This window comes from Symphalangus syndactylus, chromosome 12 (assembly GCF_028878055.3).
Source record: "Symphalangus syndactylus isolate Jambi chromosome 12, NHGRI_mSymSyn1-v2.1_pri, whole genome shotgun sequence".
Classification (NCBI taxonomy): Eukaryota; Metazoa; Chordata; class Mammalia; order Primates; family Hylobatidae; genus Symphalangus; species Symphalangus syndactylus.
In genome coordinates this window covers 81,915,001-81,933,827 of record NC_072441.2, presented here as the reverse complement: position 1 = coordinate 81,933,827, position 18,827 = coordinate 81,915,001, and the positions used below count along the sequence as shown (strand labels likewise).

Sequence of the window (18,827 nt, the reverse complement as noted above, 5' to 3'; positions counted from 1 at the left end):
CAGCTAATTTTTGTATTTTTAGTAGAGACGGGGTTTCACCATGTTGGCCAGGCTGGTTTCAAACTCCTGACCTCAGGTGATCTGCTCGCCTCGGCCTCCCAAATTGCTGGTATTATAGGTGTGAGCCACCGCACCCGGCCTCACCCATCTCTTGATTAACATTTATCAAGCCCTTGCCATGTGCTGGGCACTATTCTATGAACTTTATATGTATTAGCTTATTTAAACTCTACACAAACCTATGAGGCAGTTACTATTATCACCCTCCATCACTGACAGATGAGTAAAATGAAGCCCCGAGAGCAGAGGTAGGCTGCTTAAGGGAGGTGGCTGGGGGCAGAGCTGGGATATCATAGGTGGGAATAATTAAGCTCAACCTAGAGCTGAATTAATTGCTGGTGCACTCTGGCCCCCACTTCTGCTGTGTGACTGTCTCTTGTTCTCTGCCCCCTGCTCCCCATACTTCCATTATGAAGCTCATATAAAACAGAGCTATATAGCCCATTATAAAACAGGGCTAATCACAGCTCCTCTTTTCCTTCCCTCCTGTATTGCTCACTCCCCTCCCCCACAGGGCTGAGTCTCCAAGGAGAGGATGGCACAGGCAAGGCTTGGGTGCTGGGGATCAAGGGCGAGGTCAAAGGTGTCACTGGCGCTCTGGCTGCCTGCATGGGCAGGAAGGCTTCTTTGCCGGCCTGGGAGTCAATCTCCTTCCTATTTTCCCTCTCACGCTCTTCTAGGTTTTGGGTTCTCTTCCTATAAAACAGGGAGGAGTTTCTCAGGCTCTGGTGTGAGGGAGAGAATAGAGAAGTTACATGAAAGGATGTCTGTTTCTGGTAATATGGTGTTCTGTGCCCACTTCAGCTAAAAACAACAAAAAATGCTGCATAGAATTAAATCTTTTCAAAGCATTGAAGAGCCCACAAGGCAGTAAGAAATAAGTAGGTCAAAATCTAAGTCAAAGCAGAATCTGTACTGGGGCCCCCGGTGCCCTGAGGTCATTGGCCAAGCCAAGCCGAACCTGAGCTTTGATCTTGATGGTTTGAGGAGTGAGGAAGACAGAAGTGGAAGCCCAGCGCTTACCCCAGGAGGGGACACAAATGTGTGACCCTCCCATGATGCTGAGACCCCGCTACACACTCAAGCTAAAAGCCAGAGGAAATCCCATCCTACCACCCACAAGACTTCAAGGAAAGTTGTTTTGGTGCTGAGCAGAGCAGGGGAAGAAGGAAAACAGCCCTTAAGGAGCTCCAGCCACGGGCCTGCCTTCATGTGACTCTAGCCCAAATTCATTCCCATCACCTGGGGTGGAAGGGCCAGAAAACTCAAGCTTAGACTGTTGGAAGTGCCCCTGGGAGGAACACACCTCCTTCCTGTGCCTCAAAGACATCCCACCCGATGATTTCCCCCCGGGAAGCAAGCAGTTCACAGCTAAAAGCTGGGATCTGGTCAGGCAAGTTCAGACTTCTGTCTGTAAAGGGGAGGCTTAGCCACGTGCTCTCCAAGGTCTCCCCGGAATAGAGATTTGTAGGGGTGCAACCTGAGTGAGGCAGAAGTGTGTCCCCACTTGGTATTCTGGGGGCCTCTGCAGAGTGAAGAGATGGGGCTGTGATGTGATGGATAAGCCAGCCTATCTCCTCCAACTGAGCTGGAAGGACTCGGCAGGTGACTGTCGCCAGTTCCCAACTCTGGGGGAGGGCAGACGGGGAATGAAAGGGGAGTGGTGTCTGAGCCCAGACTGGTCTTTGAAGTGTGTGTGGATAGGTGGGCAGGTGGGGCCTGTAATGGGGCTGCTGAGGGATCCCTGAGGGCATCCTCAGTGTTGACCGACTTGAGTCTCCCATAATTGCTTCCTTCCTTTCTTGGGAGGCTACAAATAATGATGCCCTGTCTCTAAGCTCCTACAGCTGAAACACCAGCACCAGTGGTGAGTGCCAGCTGGTTGGGTCCTGCCCTGGGTTGAGTGTCAGGGCAGTTTGGGGGACCCCCAATAGCCAGCCTGACTCCTGACCCAGGGTCTGGCATTGGAAGCAGAGAGATGACCACAGGTGGGCCTGACAGGGGGAGGGAAGTCAGATATAGTGGACGCCGAGGTTTCCTTGCACAGTGAGGGGCTGTCGGGGAAGTTTGAGCTGGGGGGTGTGTAGAGCTAAGGTCTGCCTTGGGGTGGGAGCACTGCGCTCAAGGTTCTGGTGTTCCCCTTGGTCAGGCCCCTCATCTGCTCCTTGCCTCCTTGCTTCACCTGAGTCTCCTCATTGCCGAGGATCATGGCCCTTTCCTCTCCTGGGAACCTGGACACCTTGCTCTAATCCTGGGGTGTTTACAATGAATTAAATCCTGGCAGTGCTTGGCACTCCCCGCTCCCTTTCCCCTACTTTCCTGCCAGCCACAACCATGCCAGCCATTTGCTCCCAGCAGGGTGCCCAGCAGTGGGCAAATCTTCAGGGAGAGTCTTGGTCCTGGCCGCCCTGTGCTGTAGGACTCTCGTCCCATGGGAGAATCAGGAGTGAGTCACTGGGCTAGCATGGAAAAACTCTTGCCCTCCTGGCCGCCTTCGGGTTTTCCCAGGCTGGAGGCATCATCCCAGAAGGGCGGTGGAAGGAGACAGTGGAAGTGGGGGGAGGTGAGCAATTCCAGGAAGGGCTTCCCCTCCAATAGAACAGGGTATCCCTATACAGAGCCTCGTGCTCAAAACCCCCAGGGGTCAGGAGGGTAACCTCAGGTGAGGCCAGTCTCAGACTGGTAAACACCGAACTGGTCAACTCTCAAGAGACCATCCTATTCAGGTTCCTGACTAGGCCAGCGAGGTGGGATGAACCCCATCTTACAGATCAGGCCCCGCCCCTGAGACCCAGAGAGACAAATGACTCACCAGGGTTGCATAGCTGGCGAGAGGCAGAGAGGATCCCACGAGTTTTTCTTCTGGATGCAGCTTCCTTGAGTTCAGGGCAGGAGGCAGGGTGAGGGAAGTGGTGGTGAGGCGAGTGGTAGTGAGGTGGTGGGGGCACCTTCAGACGTGCTCCTCCCTGCTAAGGCCTAGCTTCTCCAAGGGCTGAGGGCAGAGAAGCACAGGGCCAGGCTCTCCTTGTGCAAGTTCCTGCAGGGAAGGAGGCTTCTAGGGCATCTCATGGGCTGGGGCAGACTGGGACCGAGCCACCCCTGGGTGTTGGGGATAAGAAGAGGTGGTAGAGAATCTGAGAGTGCTTAAGGAGCCCCACAGTGGGGTGTGTGGATGGTGGGGTGGGATGCTGTCTCTCTGAGGAGTTTACAGTGATGTTGGGGCAATAAGACCTCTACACAGGGAAATAACAAGAGGACAGCAGGGGGATAAATTAGGAGGGGCTGGTGTGGTCTGGGAGGGCTGCTCAGAGAAGCGGGAGACCGTGGGGCCTGAAGCCTGTGGAGGTTAAGATGGGTCTGGGAACAGTCTCTGAGAAACACAGAGGGCAGAGGTGAGCAGGGGGGGCTGGCCTGGAACTCTGCTGTGAGTCACACCCTTGTTCTGCGACAGTGAGGATGGCCAGTCCTCTGGAGCAGGCAGTAGCTGCCATCGTGTGCACCTTCCAGGAATATGCAGGGCGCTGCGGGGACAAATATAAGCTCTGCCAGGTGGAGCTCAAGGAGCTGCTGCAGAAGGAGCTGGCCACCTGGACCCCGGTGAGCAGTCGGAGTGTCCGTCCCCTCCTTGCCCAGAGGGAGGCACTGCCTACACTCTGCAAAGAGAGACCTGGGGACAAGCAGGAGCACAGGACAGCAAGGGGAGGGGGCTGGATTGTGAGGAGGGAGTGGGAGGGGGAGAACCGACACAGCAGAAACCTCAGCTTCCTCATCTGTAAAATGGGATGACAATCATCCCTGCTGCCTTGCAGAGCTGTTGAGAGGACTGAGCGAGAGCACCATGAAGAATGCCTAACACTTGGTAGGAACTCAGTAGCAAATAGTGGGTGCTTGATTAATAATCTGAGAGGGCAGATTTGGGAGGGGATTGCAACGGGTGCATTATCAGAGCACGGAGGTTGAAGTCGGCCCTCAGAAGGGTGTAGTTTGGGGTGGGGTGGGTCCACTTGGGAGAGAAGGGAGGGAGGTGGCATGTGAGGCTGTTCTGCCCTCCTCATCCTACTCCCCCACCTCTCCCCACCCTTCCCTTGCACAGACTGAGTTTCGGGAGTGTGACTACAACAAATTCATGAGTGTTCTGGACACCAACAAGGACTGCGAGGTGGACTTTGTGGAGTATGTGCGCTCACTTGCCTGCCTCTGTCTCTACTGCCACGAGTACTTCAAGGACTGCCCCTCAGAGCCCCCCTGCTCCCAGTAGCCTCTGCTCCAGGGGGTGCGCTGGCTGTCGGGGGCTGGGCATGTCTCCCACACCCCCTCCTATCCTCCTGTACCCCTTTCAATCTGGACTTGCCCAGGTCTTTTGTGATCAGTTAACCCATTTTACCTAGGAAGCCCAGAGATGTGAGGGCTCCTTCCTCAGGATGCCCAGTGAACGAGGGGTAGAGCCACTCTGGGCCCCAGCCTGCCTGCTGCACCTCTGCGGCCTCCCTTGTGGATGGGAGGAGGCGGGATCTGCTCTGAGGGCCTCGAGGCTCAGCAGAGTGTGCACCAATGAGACCACGATGGGAAAGGGCCTATTTAACTCATAATAAAAAACTGGCGTCAGCTTGGTTTTGTTTGGTTCTTTTCTGAGGATGCGTCTCCTGAGCTCTTTGCTCCTCTCTGGCCTTTTCCACTGCGGGAAGGCAGCTGAGGGCAGGGGCAGGGTGCTCCCCGAGGGAAGTTGCAGACCCTGCAGAAATGCAGTGGCCTCCAGGGTCCAGCAGGAGGGCGTGGGGACAACACAGGGACCCCTGTCCTCCCTTCCTCTCTCTCTTTCTTTGGGATCTTTGAGAGAGGACTGCCTAAGTTTCCCCTGGGACTCAGTGCTCATGGTTGGAGGAGGGTGGGGCTGTGGGTGCAGTGGGGGTGTTTGTTCCCTGCCCCAGGCTGTGGGCGCCCAGAGAGCAGCACTAATGGGATTAGGGTGTCTGAGGTGTTTACTCCTAGCCAGGAAGGGGTGCCCTGTGTGGAGGGGGAAGGGAATAACTTGAGGTAGCCCCTATCCCTGAAGCTGCAGCCCCCTGAGGGCCTTAACCCCTTACTTCTAACCCTCACTGAGTTTGTAGCCCACCCTGAGAGGTTGACCCAAATTATAACTCCCCTATTTCCTGCCATTTCACCTCTAACTCTCCACCGCAACCTGAATTCTTCATTCCTGACACTCATCCCAACTTTAAATGGCCCCTCCTGATACCCAATCTGAACCTGAGATCTATCCGTGAGCCCCCACGCCTCACTGCCACTCCACTCCATCACTACCTCGCCCAGGACCTTTCCCACTGATGTTCCTGAGGTGGTCCCAGAGCCTCCTTTCGGTGTGAGCCTGTTCCCCTCCAGATCCCCCAGCCCCAACCCTGAGCCTTACTTGGCATGGCAGACAGTACTGGGCATGGGGATCCTCGCCCCATGTTTTTGTTTTCGAATCTTTATTTTTTTAAGAGACAAGGTCCTCTGTGTTGCCCAGGCTGGAGAGCAGTGGCTTGAGCATAGCCAACTGCAGTCTCGAACTCCTGAACTCAAATGATCCTCCTGTTTCAGCTTCCTGACTAGCTGGGACTACAGGCTATAGCCACGCTGTCCAGCTAATTAAAAATAATTTTGTTTTTCCTTTTTATAAAGACAGAGGTCTCTCTATGTTGCCTAGGCTGGTCTTGAACTCCTGGCCTCAGGCGGTCCTCCCATCTCCCCCCTAGCTTTTGTGTCATCACATTTCCAGGGCAACCTCCCACCTGTCACCCATCACCCCCTGCATCTCCTTTCCTAGCTCCCCATGGGACTACTCCCTCCCTGTCCTCCATGCTCCAGGCAAAGGCTGCCCCTTCCTCCACCTCTCTAAAACTCAGGCTGAGCTATGTACACTGGGTGGTGCCCATCTCACCCAGTCCCCTGCTGGTAACCGTTAGGGCTTACCCATTACCCACGGGTGCCCACCTGGGAACAGGAGGCTTGGTTCCAAGGCTGGGCTGGTGGAGGGTGCTGTGGCACTTACCACATCAGCCCACAGCAGGAAGGCAGTATCTGCTCTCCCCTGTCCCCTGCTATGGGCAGGGCCTGGCTGGGGTATAAATAGGTCAGACCGCTGGGCCGTCCCCATTCTTCCCCTCTCTACAACCCTCTCTCCTCAGTGCTTCTTCTTTCTTGGTTTGGTGAGTTGTGTTGGCCTGACTGGCATGCAAGGGGTGTCAGAGGCCAGGGCTGGGGCAGGAGAAGGGGAGGCTTGTGGGGGCCAGATATGCTAAAGAGATCCAGATGTGAGATTCTGATGTGGAACTCTGGGTAGAGTGTGTGTGTGGGTGTGCATGTGCGTGGGTGTGCATGGCACACACACGTGAATGTAAGAAGGAGGAAAAAACAAACAGAAAAGTGAGCAAGTGGCTGGATTTGAGCTCTCCAGGTGCTTCTGAGATGTGGGCTTGCACGTGCTGTTGCTATAGTATGTGTTGGTGTGTATGTGCCCGTGGGTATCTGCACTGGCTCATGTTTGCTGGGTTGTGCACTCGGGAGCAGGAAGCAAAGGAAAGGCAGAAGGCAACTGTGGGCCTTCGTCTGGTGGTGTGCCCCGTGAGCCTCTGCCCTGCATGCAGCAGCCCAGCTCGAGAAGGTGCGTGGCCTCTGCACCTTCTCCTCCAACCCTTGCCTCTGCCACTTCACTTTGCCCCTCCCTATGCTGAGTGCTAAGCGGCTGGTTTTTTCCGCTGCAGGCCTCTGGGCAGGCCTCCAGCAGCCGCACCCAGCTCTGGGAGGGAGAAGAATGGTCAGGGCGGGGCCTTTGTGGCTGAGCTGTGGGAGTGGATAGACTGAGTGAGGGGTGGAAAAAATGCTGTTGTTGAGGCGAGGCCTGGGAGGCCCTGGGAGCTTGCTGCCTGAATCTCCAGAGCCTGCGCAGTGGGTCCTGCAAATGTTCGCTGCCCAGAGCATGTGTTCCCCACTGTGCACACCCTCCCCGCCAGGTGCGGGGGCCCACTGCTCTGGGATCCCCCAGGGAGGGAACAAAGTCTCGCCAAGTGCTCCTGGAGGGATGGGAGTGGAGCCTGGCATTCTGAACACATCTCTGAGGGGTGGGATAAATAAGAGGGTCTCTGTGCCTCCTGCTCCCAGATCCTGACTGCTGTCATGGCGTGCCCTCTGGAGAAGGCCCTGGATGTGATGGTGTCCACCTTCCACAAGTACTCGGGCAAAGAGGGTGACAAGTTCAAGCTCAACAAGTCAGAGCTAAAGGAGCTGCTGACCCGGGAGCTGCCCAGCTTCTTGGGGGTGAGTGGGTAGTGCCTGAGTGTGTTCCCACGTGGGGCATTTCCCACAGAGGAGGGCAGCAGTCTTGCTCTAGAGCATTAGCTACAGAGGGTATCTATCAGTGGGGTGGCTGCCTGGGGTGGAAACACATTGAACACCACCACCCACTGCCTGGCCCCATGCTGAAAGAGGGCTGAGAATGAATGGGTCAGACACTGCCAGGTGCTTTGCACAACTTAACTGAAGGGAAGACTAAACTCAGAGTGCTAAGTAACTTCCCAAGGTGGTCAGTGTACACAACTGCCATCCAGACTGGGACTGTCTGACTCTTGCCATCACTCCAACAGTGGACACTGTTTGACTTTCTATTTGGCTTGTAGATGTGAAGACACAGATGTGGAGATGATCACAGGCCTGCAGACGTTCTCCTCAAACAATAACAATGTATATTTGTATCAAACATAACACAGTTTATATATTGCTTTCAGGACTATTACTGCCTCATGGTATTATTAGGACAACCTTGGGTGAAAATGTAGTGGTCCCGTCATTTTTCCATTGCACCAGGTACTCAGACTTCCTTATCCAAGGAGCACCTTCTCCACCCTAGCTTAGGCTTGCGGGTTCGAGTTCCAAACTGGACCTCCCAAAGGAGCCTCCCTGAACTCTGGTCTGGGAGTAGAAACTGGGTCTGGTCCTGGCTTCACCCACTGGGCTTCTGTTTTCTATCTGTAGCCTCTTCTCCCTCCAGAAAAGGACAGATGAAGCTGCTTTCCAGAAGCTGATGAGCAACTTGGACAGCAACAGGGACAACGAGGTGGACTTCCAAGAGTACTGTGTCTTCCTGTCCTGCATCGCCATGATGTGTAACGAATTCTTTGAAGGCTTCCCAGATAAGCAGCCCAGGAAGAAATGAAAGCTCCTCTGATGTGGTTGGGGGGTCTGCAAGCTGGGGCCTTCCCTGTCGCCAGTGGGCACAGTGCCCCACCCTGGCTCCTTCAGACACGTGCTTGATGCTGAGCAAGTTCAATAAAGATTCTTGGAAGTTTTGAGGCTGATGGTTTGAGAGACTCTGGGGGCGTGGGTTGGGGACTGAGGGATATGTTGTGGGGTGGTGGTGGGGAGAGCTGGGATTTGAGCTAAAGTTTTATGGACAGCAGAGCAGTGAAGTCAGGGGAGGGATGCGGGGTGACTAAGAGTGTGTGTGCACAGGCAATAGAGTTCACTTGGCGTGGTCAAAGCCCAGAAGGGGACCCCTCACCACCCCCCTGCCAAGGTTTGGAAGGTCCCAGCTGTGGGATCTCAGCCAGCCCACTTACCCCTCCCACCTCTCTCCAACCTTGCCTCTGGCAGGATCTTGAACCGAGACTGGAATTGAAGGTCACATCTGTTCCTGGTTGGGGTCTGGAATGGAGTTTGGGTGTCCTGGGAGTAAGTCGGAGGGAAAAGAATAAGGCTGAGTTGCAGGGAGGAAGTATTTAGGTGAGAGTGGGGTGGGGAGGAGGGCTGGCACTTAGTGCTGATGTTGACAGTCCAGCTGTCCTGCCACCCCCTTCCAGATCATTGGCTTCAAACTGCAGGGATGGATTAATCCTTTCCTGTCCATGGTAGGATCAGGGAGGGCAATGTGGAGGGAGACCTGGCTGTTTGCAGCAGCATGAGAATATAGGCATTCTCGAATCCACCGTCTCTGCCACAAAAGTCCCTGGATGAGATCTGTTATCAGTCAGGAATCAAGCTCCTTCAGAGAAGGACAGGGGACCTCAGAAGAGATGAGTGGGGGTCAGTGGCTGGGGTGGGAGTGAGGCAAATGGTGGGAAGGTGACCATAGTTTTGGAGACAAAATTCCACATATATGATCTGACAAATGAAATTGAGATTATATCGCCCCCCAGAAAATGTGAGGCATGATATTGCTTCCCCTTAGGTAGGTTCAAGGCCAGTGGCTCCAGGGTGCAGTGGTGGGCTGAGGTTAGACTTCAAGGCCATGTCTGGGTGACACAGGGATCTTTAAGGAAGAGGTGCGTGGAGGTCAGGTGCAGAGGCTGGAGGGCTTTGTCCCACTGACCTCCTCTTGAGGTTTCTCTTTCCTCTCTTTTCTCTTTCCTGGGGCTTTTCTCTCAGGTTTCAGAGGAGTGGGGCAGGTGACTCGGATGTTCCCACAGGGTTTGACTACAGAGACTTGGGAGGAACTTCAGTTCAGGAGAAAGTCTGCTGCCTTCTGCTGCCCTCTCCATCCACCCTCCCTGGGAGCGCCCTCTCTGGGGCCTCCACCTACGTCATGCTCTCCTTCAGAGGTGCCTGCTGCATAGCAACCAACCCCTGCTGCCTCTCCAACCTTGCCAGCCGGGGGTGGGGTGGAGTGGGGAGCAGTGGGGAGGACCCCCAGGCTAGGGTGGGACTGCAGCAGTGACAGGTACTACACCCTGGGCCCAGGTCTGTTCTTGGACTGGTGGTAGAATTATGTTGTTCTACTGCGGTAGAACAATGTCTGAGTGTCTCCCGGGATACAGGCAACTCTCCCTGGCCCCTACTCCCTCCTTGACTGCAGCCTGAGCCTGAACCCCCCTCCCCAATCCACAACCTCTACCCCAGTGCTGGGCCTTAGCCCTTCGCTGGGCACCTTTCCTATTCCTGATTCTCAGTCCTCCATGCCAAGAGTCTCCGACGAGCCTTTCCCGTGAAGAGCAGTGAGGCCTAGTAGAAATCGTTCATTTAAAAGCCCTTTAAAAACCTCTGGGTCCATATTAGCTCATGGCCTTGACCATACCCTTCGCAGAAAATATCTGCCTCCACTGATCCCCATCTCAAGGGCTGTCTTCTCTGCTCCTGGAGTGGGTGGCAGGATGGGTGGGAGGGTCCCGATGTGGAGAGCTTCCTAGGACACTGGGAGATGGTGCCCTGTGTTTGGCCCACACTTCCGAGGTTTTCTTTCCAGGACAGCCTGGTTTCCCTTCTTCGGCTTATTGTTCCATCAGATTTCAGATTTTGAGTTCTGATTTTTGGTCAGAAGAATAAAGTTTCTGGGATTGGGGATGTGTGTGCTGTGGGAACTCAGTGTGTCCCCAGCCCTTGTTTGTAAACAAGGAAGGTGAGATTGGCAGAAGGGGTTTCTCCCCAGCTCCATCCCGGGAGGCTCTGACGTGGGCATCCTCAAGTCCCCAACCACTTCCCATGGGCCCTTTCTCTCCCCTGGTTTCCTAGGGACAGAAAGCAGGGAAATAAAGGCAGAAGGCAGTGACAGGGAGGCTGTGTCTGCTGCTTGGATTCTCTGGGCTCACTCCCACGGTGGTAACTCCTTCCTTCCTATGTCTCTGTTCATCTGATATCTGGTGGGTCACGCTGGACGGTGAGAGTGACAAGTGGTGGTGACCTCCCCCAAGGAGGCCTGGACCCACAAGCGGGCATGAGCTCAGGGAGGAGAGGGCAGAGCCTTTGGAATTTCTTGAGGAATGGCTCTGGGGTGGAGGTGGGGGTCCGGACTAGCCAGGATGCTCCTGCAGGTGCACAGAGGCCCATGCCTTCAACTGTGGTCCCAGCTGATTCTCCTTGAGGTGGGAGAGGCTGAGGTTTTGGGTGGTGGGAGAGGAATGATGGGTCTGGTTCAAGAATGGCAGGGAGGGCTTTGGGCTGGAGGTGAGGACTCTCCACAGATTTAACCTGCAGCCCTCAAGTTCTGTGGGTGTTGCCTCCTTCCTCCCTGAGGGGGAAGTGGTTTTTGAGTCTGAGTCACTTGAGCTCCATCTGTCTCTTCCCTTGGCTGGGGGTGGCTGTGCTATTGGAATCCAGGCCCTTATTCAAGCGTAGCCTCCGGATCCAGGTTTTGGAATGATCCTGGAGATTTCAACAGGCCCCCTGCCCTCCCTGCCCACTGGCCCATCTGTGTATGCACTGCTCTGGGCCAGAGTCTGGAGACCAGCTGGGCCAGCTCAGCCACCTCCCTGCTGCTCCTTTTTGAGACCTCATCGCCCAGTTCCAGCCCAGCCCCCTCTCAGCCCGGACTCTCTCTTTGCCCTGTCCCCCACTTTAATAATGGGGCACTCCTCGATAGCAGGTGATTCAGGCACTGGGGGAAAGGCTGGTGACTAAGGTGGGAACTGCCTGGAAAACCAGTTCCTAAGCTGGAAGTGGCAGAGAGAAAATCGTGACCCTTGATCTGCTCCACCATCTGCCACCAGGCCTTTTGAGGAGGTCATCTTGTCACCTTTCTGCCTCAGGCCTCCTTTTCAACAACTCCCAAGCAGGAGAGTCTCTGGTCTCCTTTGGGGGCTTGCTGTTCTCCTTGTACCAGCTGCTCCAGAGTTTACTGTGGGTCTCATTGTAACCTGTATTGATATAGATGGGTGCTCTTGTTAGTGGATTTCAGTCTCATCCTGGGTTCCAGTCTCTTGTTCTTTGAGAGAGGGGCCTCAGAGGTAGGCTAGTGCTGCTGCTGGTGACTTCCTGAGGAATGGGATCTTCCCCTCTCCCTCTACAGAGCTGCACACTATGATGGAGACCCCTCTGGAGAAGGCCCTGACCACTATGGTGACCACGTTCCATAAATATTCTGGGAGAGAGGGTAGCAAACTGACCCTGAGTAGGAAGGAACTCAAGGAGCTGATCAAGAAAGAGCTGTGTCTTGGGGAGGTAGGTGATTGTTCCCTCATCCTCCACCTCAAAGTCTGAGTACTCCCTCTGGGGGACACATACCTACCCTCAGGATCCTCCAGCCTAAGCCAGGGGCAGGGTGGCCAAGGGCTACGGACAGAGACAAAGGAAGATGGTGGGGATTTTGGGCCAGCAAAACTCTAGCCCTCTGTGAAGGAGGATGGGTCAGGGTCTCACTGAGAAGGAGGAAGAACTGAGTCTGGAGGGTTTAGAGAAGGAGATTGAGGAGCCTTCGATGGTGGGGCCAGGCTCTTGCAGCAGTGGCAGAACCTGTTCTGGGGTCGTGGGTGGTGAAGAGATGCAGGGTGTCCAGGTCCAGCTGTGTGCAACTCAAGGGTAGAGACTCTGCCTGATTCTTCTCTGTGTGCACAGCATGGCCAGGGCTCTCCAATGGTGCTGGCACTCAAACTGAAAGGTTAACTTGTAAACATAGGGTAACTTGTAACAAAGGTTAACTTGTAAACCAGATGGAGGTGGTGGTAGGGAGGTGACTGACAGAGGGGAAGGCCCATGAGGTTATTATAATACAATATCCCTGAGGATAAATATATATATATATATATATATATTTTTTTTTTTTTTTTTTTTGAGAGAAGTTCGCTCTGTCACCCAGGCTGCAGTGCAGTGGCATGATCTTGGCTCACTGCAACCTCCACCTCTCAGGTTCAAGCGATTCTCCTGCCTCAGCCTCTTGAGTGGCTGAGATTACAGGCACGCACCATCACCCCCAGCTAATTTTTGTATTTTTAGTAGAGATGGGGTTTCACCATGTTGGTCAGGCTGGTCTTGAACACCTGACCTCGTGATCCATCTGCCTCGGACTCCCAAAGTGTTGGGATTACAGGCATGAGCCACTGTGCCTGGCCAAGGATAAATATTTTTGAGACAGAGTCTCACTCTGTCACTCAGGTTAGAGTGCAGTGGTGCGATCACGGCTCACTGTAGCCTTGAACTTTCAGGCTCAAGCGATCCTCTTACCTCAGCCTCCTGAGAAGCTAGGACTACAAGTGAGTGCCACTACGCTTAGACAGTTTTTAAGATTTTTTGTAGCAATGGGATCTCACTATTTTACCCAGGCTGTTCTTGAACTCCTGGCCTCAAATGATTCTATCGCCTCGGCCTCCCAAAGTGCTGAAATTATAGGCATGAGCCACTGTGCCTAGTCTTATTATTTTTACAGTTAAAAAAAATCAATGCTCAAATACATCAAATAACTTGCCTAAGGACATCCCGCTAGTGGGAGGCTGAGCTGGAGTTCTGGGCCAGGCCTGTGAGTCATCCTCCCTGTTTCCTTTAAAATTTATCCTGGATGCCTCTCCATCTATCACACCTTGAGCCCTGGTAGGCCCTCCCAGAAAGAAGGTCCACAGTGTGCCACATGGGCAGGGGACTGAAGCAGGTATGGGCGTCCCCAGGCTGCCTGCATCCTGGAGTTAATGAGGGCAGAGGGAAGGGCCACAGGTCCAGCAGGGGTTAATTACAGAGGGAGAGACGCCCAGGGGAGGGCCTGGCAATAACAGGAGCCCAGGCTGGGGACTAGGATCACGTCACAGACAGTTTCCGCCTTTGCAAGTCCCAGTGTCTCCTGTGAAAACCTGTAGCTGACGGCAATGATGAGGTGACATCAGGATCTGCTTGTCTATATTTTCTTCCTGTTCCACCCAAAGGACCCTGACTCCATCGTCCTAGTGGAGCCAGGCTGAGACATCAGGGGACCAAACAAGAGTGCACAACCGGGCTCCAGGCAGGCCTCTTGCACAGCTCTCCTAGCAGGGGAGGGATGCAGTGGCTTCACAGCCCCAGTGCACTGCTCTCATTGAGAGACATTTTGTCCGGGCTCATTCTTACGTAGTCCTTAGAATGGGGAGAGAGTCACTCAGAGACTTTGGATAACGCTCAATGCCACATAATCAGCAAGGTGTTTTTCCTTTTTTTTTTCTTTTTTCTTTTTTTGAGAAGGAGTTTCATTCTTGTTGCCCAGGCTGGAGTGCAATGGCATGATCTTGCTCACTGCAACCTCTGCCTCTCAAGTTCAAGCGAGTTTCCTGCCTCAGCCTTCCAAATAGCTGGGATTACAGGGATGCACCACCATGCCTGGCTAATTTCATATTTTCAGTAGAGACAGGGTTTTACCATGTTGGTCAGGCTGGTCTCGAACTCCTGATGTCAGGTGATCCACCCACCTCGGCCTCCCAAAGTGCTAGGATTACAGGTGTGAGCCACCATGCCTGACCCAGCAAGCTGTTTTTATCAGGTGTTGGTATAAAACCTAGATGATTTTTTCTTTGGCTGGGGGACCGTATTGCAGGGAAGGCAGGCTAGGCTAGCATTCCTGCTATCATTTATTTCCATTCTGGAGTCAGGTCCCTGACCCCCTACCTCGTGCCAGGCCCTTCCCTAGGTGTGGGCAGTGGGCAGACTCTGGGGGTCGAGATGCCAACAGTGTCGCTGACTCTGCTGGGGCTCATCCTGAAGTTTCGGGGTGGGGATGACACCATGCAGTGGTGCGAGGGCAGGGCTGGGAGCGGGGTCTGAGCTGTCCCTCCACCTGGGTCTGCAAAGAAGATGAAGGAGAGCAGCATCGATGACTTGATGAAGAGCCTGGACAGGAACAGCGACCAAGAGATCGACTTCAAGGAGTACTCGGTGTTCCTGACCACGCTGTGCATGGCCTACAACAACTTCTTTCTAGAGCACAACAAGTGACCGGGGCTGCCCTCCACCCTCACCCTCCAGCCCTTGCTGCTGACCTCAGCTGCTCCTCTCACAGACCCTCTTTGGCCCCCTGCCCTCCTCTCCCTCCCAGATGGACCCTTCCATGGGAGGAAATAAAGTTTCCATCGCAGGTGCTGGGAGTCTGGTTTTGAAGCTGTCTTGTCCACCTTGGCCTGGGGAGAGGGGAGCACAGGAGGGGTCTCTCCTTGAGTGGGTTGAGACAGCCTCTGCCTCTGGGAGTGAGGGTCCTGGGCTCCCACTGCATTCCTCTCCTTCTTTGGTGTGGACGTCATTGGTTTTGTCATGGCTTAGTTTTGCCTGCCTGGAAAATGGGGAAGTCAGGCCAGGCGGGAACTCTGCAAGGATGCAGAGGAAGCTAAGAGGGAAAGTTGCTTTGAGAGGAGGACACTGGGAGGGGTTGGGAGTGGCTCCTGAGGGCAGTGATAGGCAGGCAGGCCTGACTTGTCCATAGGTCACTGGAGGCCACCTTGGCAGCACCTGTAGGAAGGGCATGTCTGGCCTCCACACCAGCCCCCTCCCTCTTCTCCATTTCCCCTTCAATAGCACCTCTCTCATCATCTATGGGGGACAATGCTTTCTTCTCTCCCTGCCTCCTCCCTCAAAATCTTTTCTCAGGGTAGGGTCTGAAAAGGCCTTCACTCCCCCGTAAATAACGAAGGGTGCTTACAGGGCTGGACTCCCACGTGCATGCACATTAACACGAAAGGTGCTGTAGTGAATGGAATTTGGGGCAGTGAAGGGAAGGCGTGGAGGTGTTGGTAGGAACTTGTTGCTGGTGGGGGATGGGTGCCGTAGATATCGTTTAGACCACTGGCTACGCCCCGTATCTCCTCTGGGGTGACCCTGAGTATCCTCTGTGGGACACCGGCATCCTGTGAGGTGCCCTCCTTGCCCACATTGACGCTGCGCTGGCTCCAGGGTCACATTCACGGTCTGGCAGAGGAAACAGGGGTGATCGCCGCCGTCCTCCTCCTGCTCCCCTTGCCGAGTTACGAGTCACGAAGAGCAAACTGAGCAAACTCAGCTGCGCAGATGAGGGGAGGCTCGTTGTCATCAGGCGTGCAGTGGGCTCTGCCGGGCTCCCCCATCCCGTCCTAACCCGGAACAGCCCCGGGCAGGAGGCGTGGAAAGTCGAGGGGGTAAACCGCGAATGTGCGTTGTGTAAGCCATGGCGCAGGGTGGGGCGCGGGCGGGACTTGGGCGGGTGGGGTGGGCTTGGCCGAGCCGGCCTCCCGGGCACCGACCGCTATAAGGCCAGCCGGACTGCGACACAGCCCATCCCCTCGACCGCTCGCGTCGCACTTGGCCGCCTCCCTACCGGTGAGTTCTCTCCAGGAGCCCTGGGTACTTTCCAGAGCTAGCCGCCCTCACGCTGGGGGTCCAGCCATCCCCTGCCCAGTCTGGCCGCTGGATCCAGACTGGGGCCGTCTGTGGCGCTCCCCCGCTAGAGGGATAGTCAGGAGCAGCAGTGCTGTGCCAGGCAGGCCTTGGGCTAAGGGATCCCAATGGGGTGTGCTCTTTTGGGGTGCGGAAGGGAGTGCCCTGGGTGTGTCATTGCCACCATGTGTGGCCTTGTGAGGCTGTGCTTAAGCTGCTTTTGCAGCCTCCATTCCCCTCCCCTGCCCAGCCATACTCCCCAACTTCTGGATCCCCTGAAGGACAGTTCTCAGCTGCGCCCAAAGCTACTGTTCCTATATGCTTCTTAGAATCCTTAAGCCACCTCCCTTGCCTTGGCCCTAGTCTGCTCTCTCCTTCCCCTTCAAGCCCTGGGCTGTCTCCTGATGCCATTGTGTGTGGCCTGAGACTGGGTGGTTCCAGAGGAGTCGGGGCTAGTGCAGGCAGCATTATTGGGGTGTGTGGGTGAGAAGTCCTTGCGCCCATGGCACTGACCAGGCCCTCTGCTGCCAGCTCCAAGCCCAGCCCTCAGCCATGGCATGCCCCCTGGATCAGGCCATTGGCCTCCTTGTGGCCATCTTCCACAAGTACTCCGGCAGGGAGGGTGACAAGCACACCCTGAGCAAGAAGGAGCTGAAGGAGCTGATCCAGAAGGAGCTCACCATTGGCTCGGTGAGTGGCCTCCTCCCCAGGACCCCTTTTCCTACCCTTGTCCTTTGGAAGCAGGATTAGGGGAGAGAGAGGTGCCAGGTGCATCTGACTCACATTTACTCACATTCTGAGGCCCTGGTCCACATGTCTTACTAAGCTGTAGACCCACTCTCCCAGCGGGTAGGGGATGCTCCCAGCCTGATATCCATCTCTCCAAATGAGGACCAGTAACGGAGGAGTAGCTGAGGAGAAGTAATGCCAAAGTGAAACCCAAGGTGGACATGGGTCCTTGGTGATGAGGGAGCACAGAGCCACTTGCAGAGAGGGTTGCCTGGGAGGGGGAAGGGGAAGAATCCAGGGTTGCCATCACCACTGAGTCTGGATTTCGCATTCTAACACATTAGAAGCTGCAGGATGCTGAAATTGCAAGGCTGATGGAAGACTTGGACCGGAACAAGGACCAGGAGGTGAACTTCCAGGAGTATGTCACCTTCCTGGGGGCCTTGGCTTTGATCTACAATGAAGCCCTCAAGGGCTGAAAATAAATAGGGAAAATGGAGACACCCTCTGGGGGTCCTCTCTGAGTCAAATCCAGTGGTGGGTAATTGTACAATAAATTTTTTTTGGTCAAATTTACCCTTGCGTCCTGGCTTCCGAATGATTTCTGTTCCTCCTTAGCTTAGTGGGGCACCAGCCATTGGAAGATTTGCTCACGGTCAACCTCTGAAAATGACTCATTGACTCACCAGGCCAGAGGACCCACTCTGATGAGGCTGCCTCTAGCACATAAGGTGCCTTCATGTGAATGAGGAGAGATGCCCCTCTTGGCAACACCATCCTAAGAAAAGGCTCAAGTGGTTTCCAGTAGAGAGAGTCCTGGAATGAGCTTGGAGATGGAAATGGTCCCTGGGCCAGGATGTGATGGGGTTTGGGGGCCTGGAAGTGGGGCAGAGATAGTCCCAGAGGCTCCCAGATGTGTTTTGCTCTGGGTGTGGCAAGAGGGGCCCTGGGGTGGGGCAAGTCCCCTTTCTCACCACAGCGCAGGGGGCAGATAGGGCACATCTGAGATGCCTGAGGCTTGGCTCAGGGAGTTTCCCAGATCAGTGAGGATGCTGTGTGACTGAGTCTACTGCGGCTGCCCAGGTCCCAGGTGGAGTGGGGGAGGCACACTCTAGGAGTGTGTCCCTGCATTCAGGGATGAGGGCTTTTTGTTGGAACGGTGGTCTGAGGAGCTGGCAGCTGCATCAACACGTGAACCACAGGGTGCTCAGTAATGGGGCGGGGTGTCCCTGCAGCCTCAGCATAATGACTCACCCGGCACTTCCATGAGATCCCAGCCTGGATCTCAGCCCCCATCAGAGAAGATGACTAATTGAATTATTGTCCATCATCCGGATTAGTGTTTTCAGGCAGGAGGGAAGAGGATAAGGCTATTTCCAGGTGATGCCACATCATTCAGCCTCTCTAGGCCTAGTCCGAGCTGGGCAAGTTCACCTCTAGCTTCTGGGGAAGAGATCTTGACTTTAGATGGAGACCACATCCTTCTTTCCCTCTCACCTCACCACTTCCCTTGGGGGTCCAACTTTGTGGAATTAAGTTGTCTTCTGTCTCCACTGGGTGGGGATTGGTAAACAGCTGGGAGCCGCACCTTCTTGGAGCCCCTCCTTATCTATTGCCTCCCCTGCCCTGCAGGGAGAAGTCGCGCTGTTGGTTGCAAGAGACCGGGGGCCGAATTCCCTCTCTGCACAGCCGTGCCCAAGCCTTGGCTCTATTCAGCTCCCTCTGGAAATGTACGCACTCCCCAACCCCTCCCGCGCCCCTCTAGGTTCCCGCCCTACGCCCCTTTCCTCCCTCTTTCTTCCAGTCCCTCGCCGCCCGCCTTCCAGTGGCTGACAACTTGGGGTTCGGAGCGAGCGCCCTCCTGTGGGCAGAGAGCAGGGCGCTGCGGGGACAGTCGGGTTGGTTTTCTTGAGCCTCTGGCAGGGGCCCGCCGTGGGGCTGTGGCCTGGCAGTCAGGGAGTCCTTAAGAAGAGGAAGACAGAATAGGGCGCCCCGGGAAT

At 55.0% G+C, this 18,827-nt stretch overlaps 4 protein-coding genes and 1 long non-coding RNA gene across 9 annotated transcripts; 4 read left to right on the top strand and 1 right to left on the bottom strand.

The window, feature by feature from the left end:
• Positions 1–232: 232 nt before the first annotated feature.
• Positions 233–6,259, bottom strand: LOC134733902 (uncharacterized). Its single transcript, XR_010117412.1, has 3 exons — positions 6,092–6,259; positions 2,873–3,581; positions 233–756 (listed from the first exon to the last, which is right to left on the bottom strand). It is a non-coding gene; the product is annotated as an uncharacterized lncRNA (long non-coding RNA).
• Positions 2,912–4,667, top strand: S100A3 (S100 calcium binding protein A3). The gene is made up of 3 exons (XM_063624774.1): positions 2,912–2,960; positions 3,512–3,657; positions 4,154–4,667. Exons 2-3 carry the CDS (start codon positions 3,517–3,519, stop codon positions 4,316–4,318), a joined length of 306 nt encoding a protein of 101 aa, XP_063480844.1. The 5' UTR covers positions 2,912–2,960; positions 3,512–3,516; the 3' UTR covers positions 4,319–4,667.
• Positions 6,185–8,388, top strand: S100A4 (S100 calcium binding protein A4). Of its 2 annotated transcripts, none has more exons than XM_063624772.1 (3): positions 6,185–6,248; positions 7,201–7,356; positions 8,087–8,388. In XM_063624772.1, exons 2-3 carry the CDS (start codon positions 7,216–7,218, stop codon positions 8,249–8,251), a joined length of 306 nt encoding a protein of 101 aa, XP_063480842.1. In that variant the 5' UTR covers positions 6,185–6,248; positions 7,201–7,215; the 3' UTR covers positions 8,252–8,388. The 2 variants fall into 2 exon arrangements, with proteins under 2 accessions (XP_063480842.1, XP_063480843.1); XM_063624773.1 differs by lacking the exon at positions 6,185–6,248 and adding an exon at positions 6,605–6,703.
• A 2,194-nt stretch (positions 8,389–10,582) lies between these two features.
• S100A5 (S100 calcium binding protein A5) lies at positions 10,583–14,840 on the top strand. Of its 4 annotated transcripts, none has more exons than XM_063624771.1 (3): positions 10,583–10,626; positions 11,813–11,964; positions 14,551–14,820. In XM_063624771.1, the coding sequence occupies exons 2-3, from the start codon at positions 11,824–11,826 to the stop codon at positions 14,689–14,691; spliced, it is 282 nt and encodes a 93-aa protein (XP_063480841.1). In that variant the 5' UTR covers positions 10,583–10,626; positions 11,813–11,823; the 3' UTR covers positions 14,692–14,820. The 4 variants fall into 4 exon arrangements, with proteins under 4 accessions (XP_063480841.1, XP_063480840.1, XP_063480839.1 ...); XM_063624770.1 differs by having other exon boundaries at positions 14,548–14,820; XM_063624769.1 differs by lacking the exon at positions 10,583–10,626 and adding an exon at positions 11,078–11,389 and having other exon boundaries at positions 14,551–14,840.
• A 931-nt stretch (positions 14,841–15,771) lies between these two features.
• S100A6 (S100 calcium binding protein A6) lies at positions 15,772–17,403 on the top strand. The gene is made up of 3 exons (XM_063624767.1): positions 15,772–16,041; positions 16,630–16,788; positions 17,172–17,403. Exons 2-3 carry the CDS (start codon positions 16,651–16,653, stop codon positions 17,304–17,306), a joined length of 273 nt encoding a protein of 90 aa, XP_063480837.1. The 5' UTR covers positions 15,772–16,041; positions 16,630–16,650; the 3' UTR covers positions 17,307–17,403.
• Positions 17,404–18,827: the final 1,424 nt, after the last annotated feature.

What these genes read in the sequence shown, in the direction of transcription:
- S100A4 (XM_063624772.1), top strand. Translation starts at nt 7,216, where the DNA reads ATGGCGTGCCCTCTGGAGAAGGCCCTGGATGTGATGGTGTCCACCTTC. An exon ending in AGCTGCCCAGCTTCTTGGGG is followed by an intron (nt 7,357 to 8,086) that starts GTGAGTGGGTAG and finishes TTCTCCCTCCAG; the next exon opens with AAAAGGACAGATGAAGCTGC.
- S100A3 (XM_063624774.1), top strand. Translation starts at nt 3,517, where the DNA reads ATGGCCAGTCCTCTGGAGCAGGCAGTAGCTGCCATCGTGTGCACCTTC. An exon ending in AGCTGGCCACCTGGACCCCG is followed by an intron (nt 3,658 to 4,153) that starts GTGAGCAGTCGG and finishes TCCCTTGCACAG; the next exon opens with ACTGAGTTTCGGGAGTGTGA.
- S100A6 (XM_063624767.1), top strand. Translation starts at nt 16,651, where the DNA reads ATGGCATGCCCCCTGGATCAGGCCATTGGCCTCCTTGTGGCCATCTTC. An exon ending in AGGAGCTCACCATTGGCTCG is followed by an intron (nt 16,789 to 17,171) that starts GTGAGTGGCCTC and finishes CTAACACATTAG; the next exon opens with AAGCTGCAGGATGCTGAAAT.
- S100A5 (XM_063624769.1), top strand. Translation starts at nt 11,164, where the DNA reads ATGATCCTGGAGATTTCAACAGGCCCCCTGCCCTCCCTGCCCACTGGC. An exon ending in GGGGCACTCCTCGATAGCAG is followed by an intron (nt 11,390 to 11,812) that starts GTGATTCAGGCA and finishes CTCCCTCTACAG; the next exon opens with AGCTGCACACTATGATGGAG. An exon ending in AAGAGCTGTGTCTTGGGGAG is followed by an intron (nt 11,965 to 14,550) that starts GTAGGTGATTGT and finishes TCTGCAAAGAAG; the next exon opens with ATGAAGGAGAGCAGCATCGA.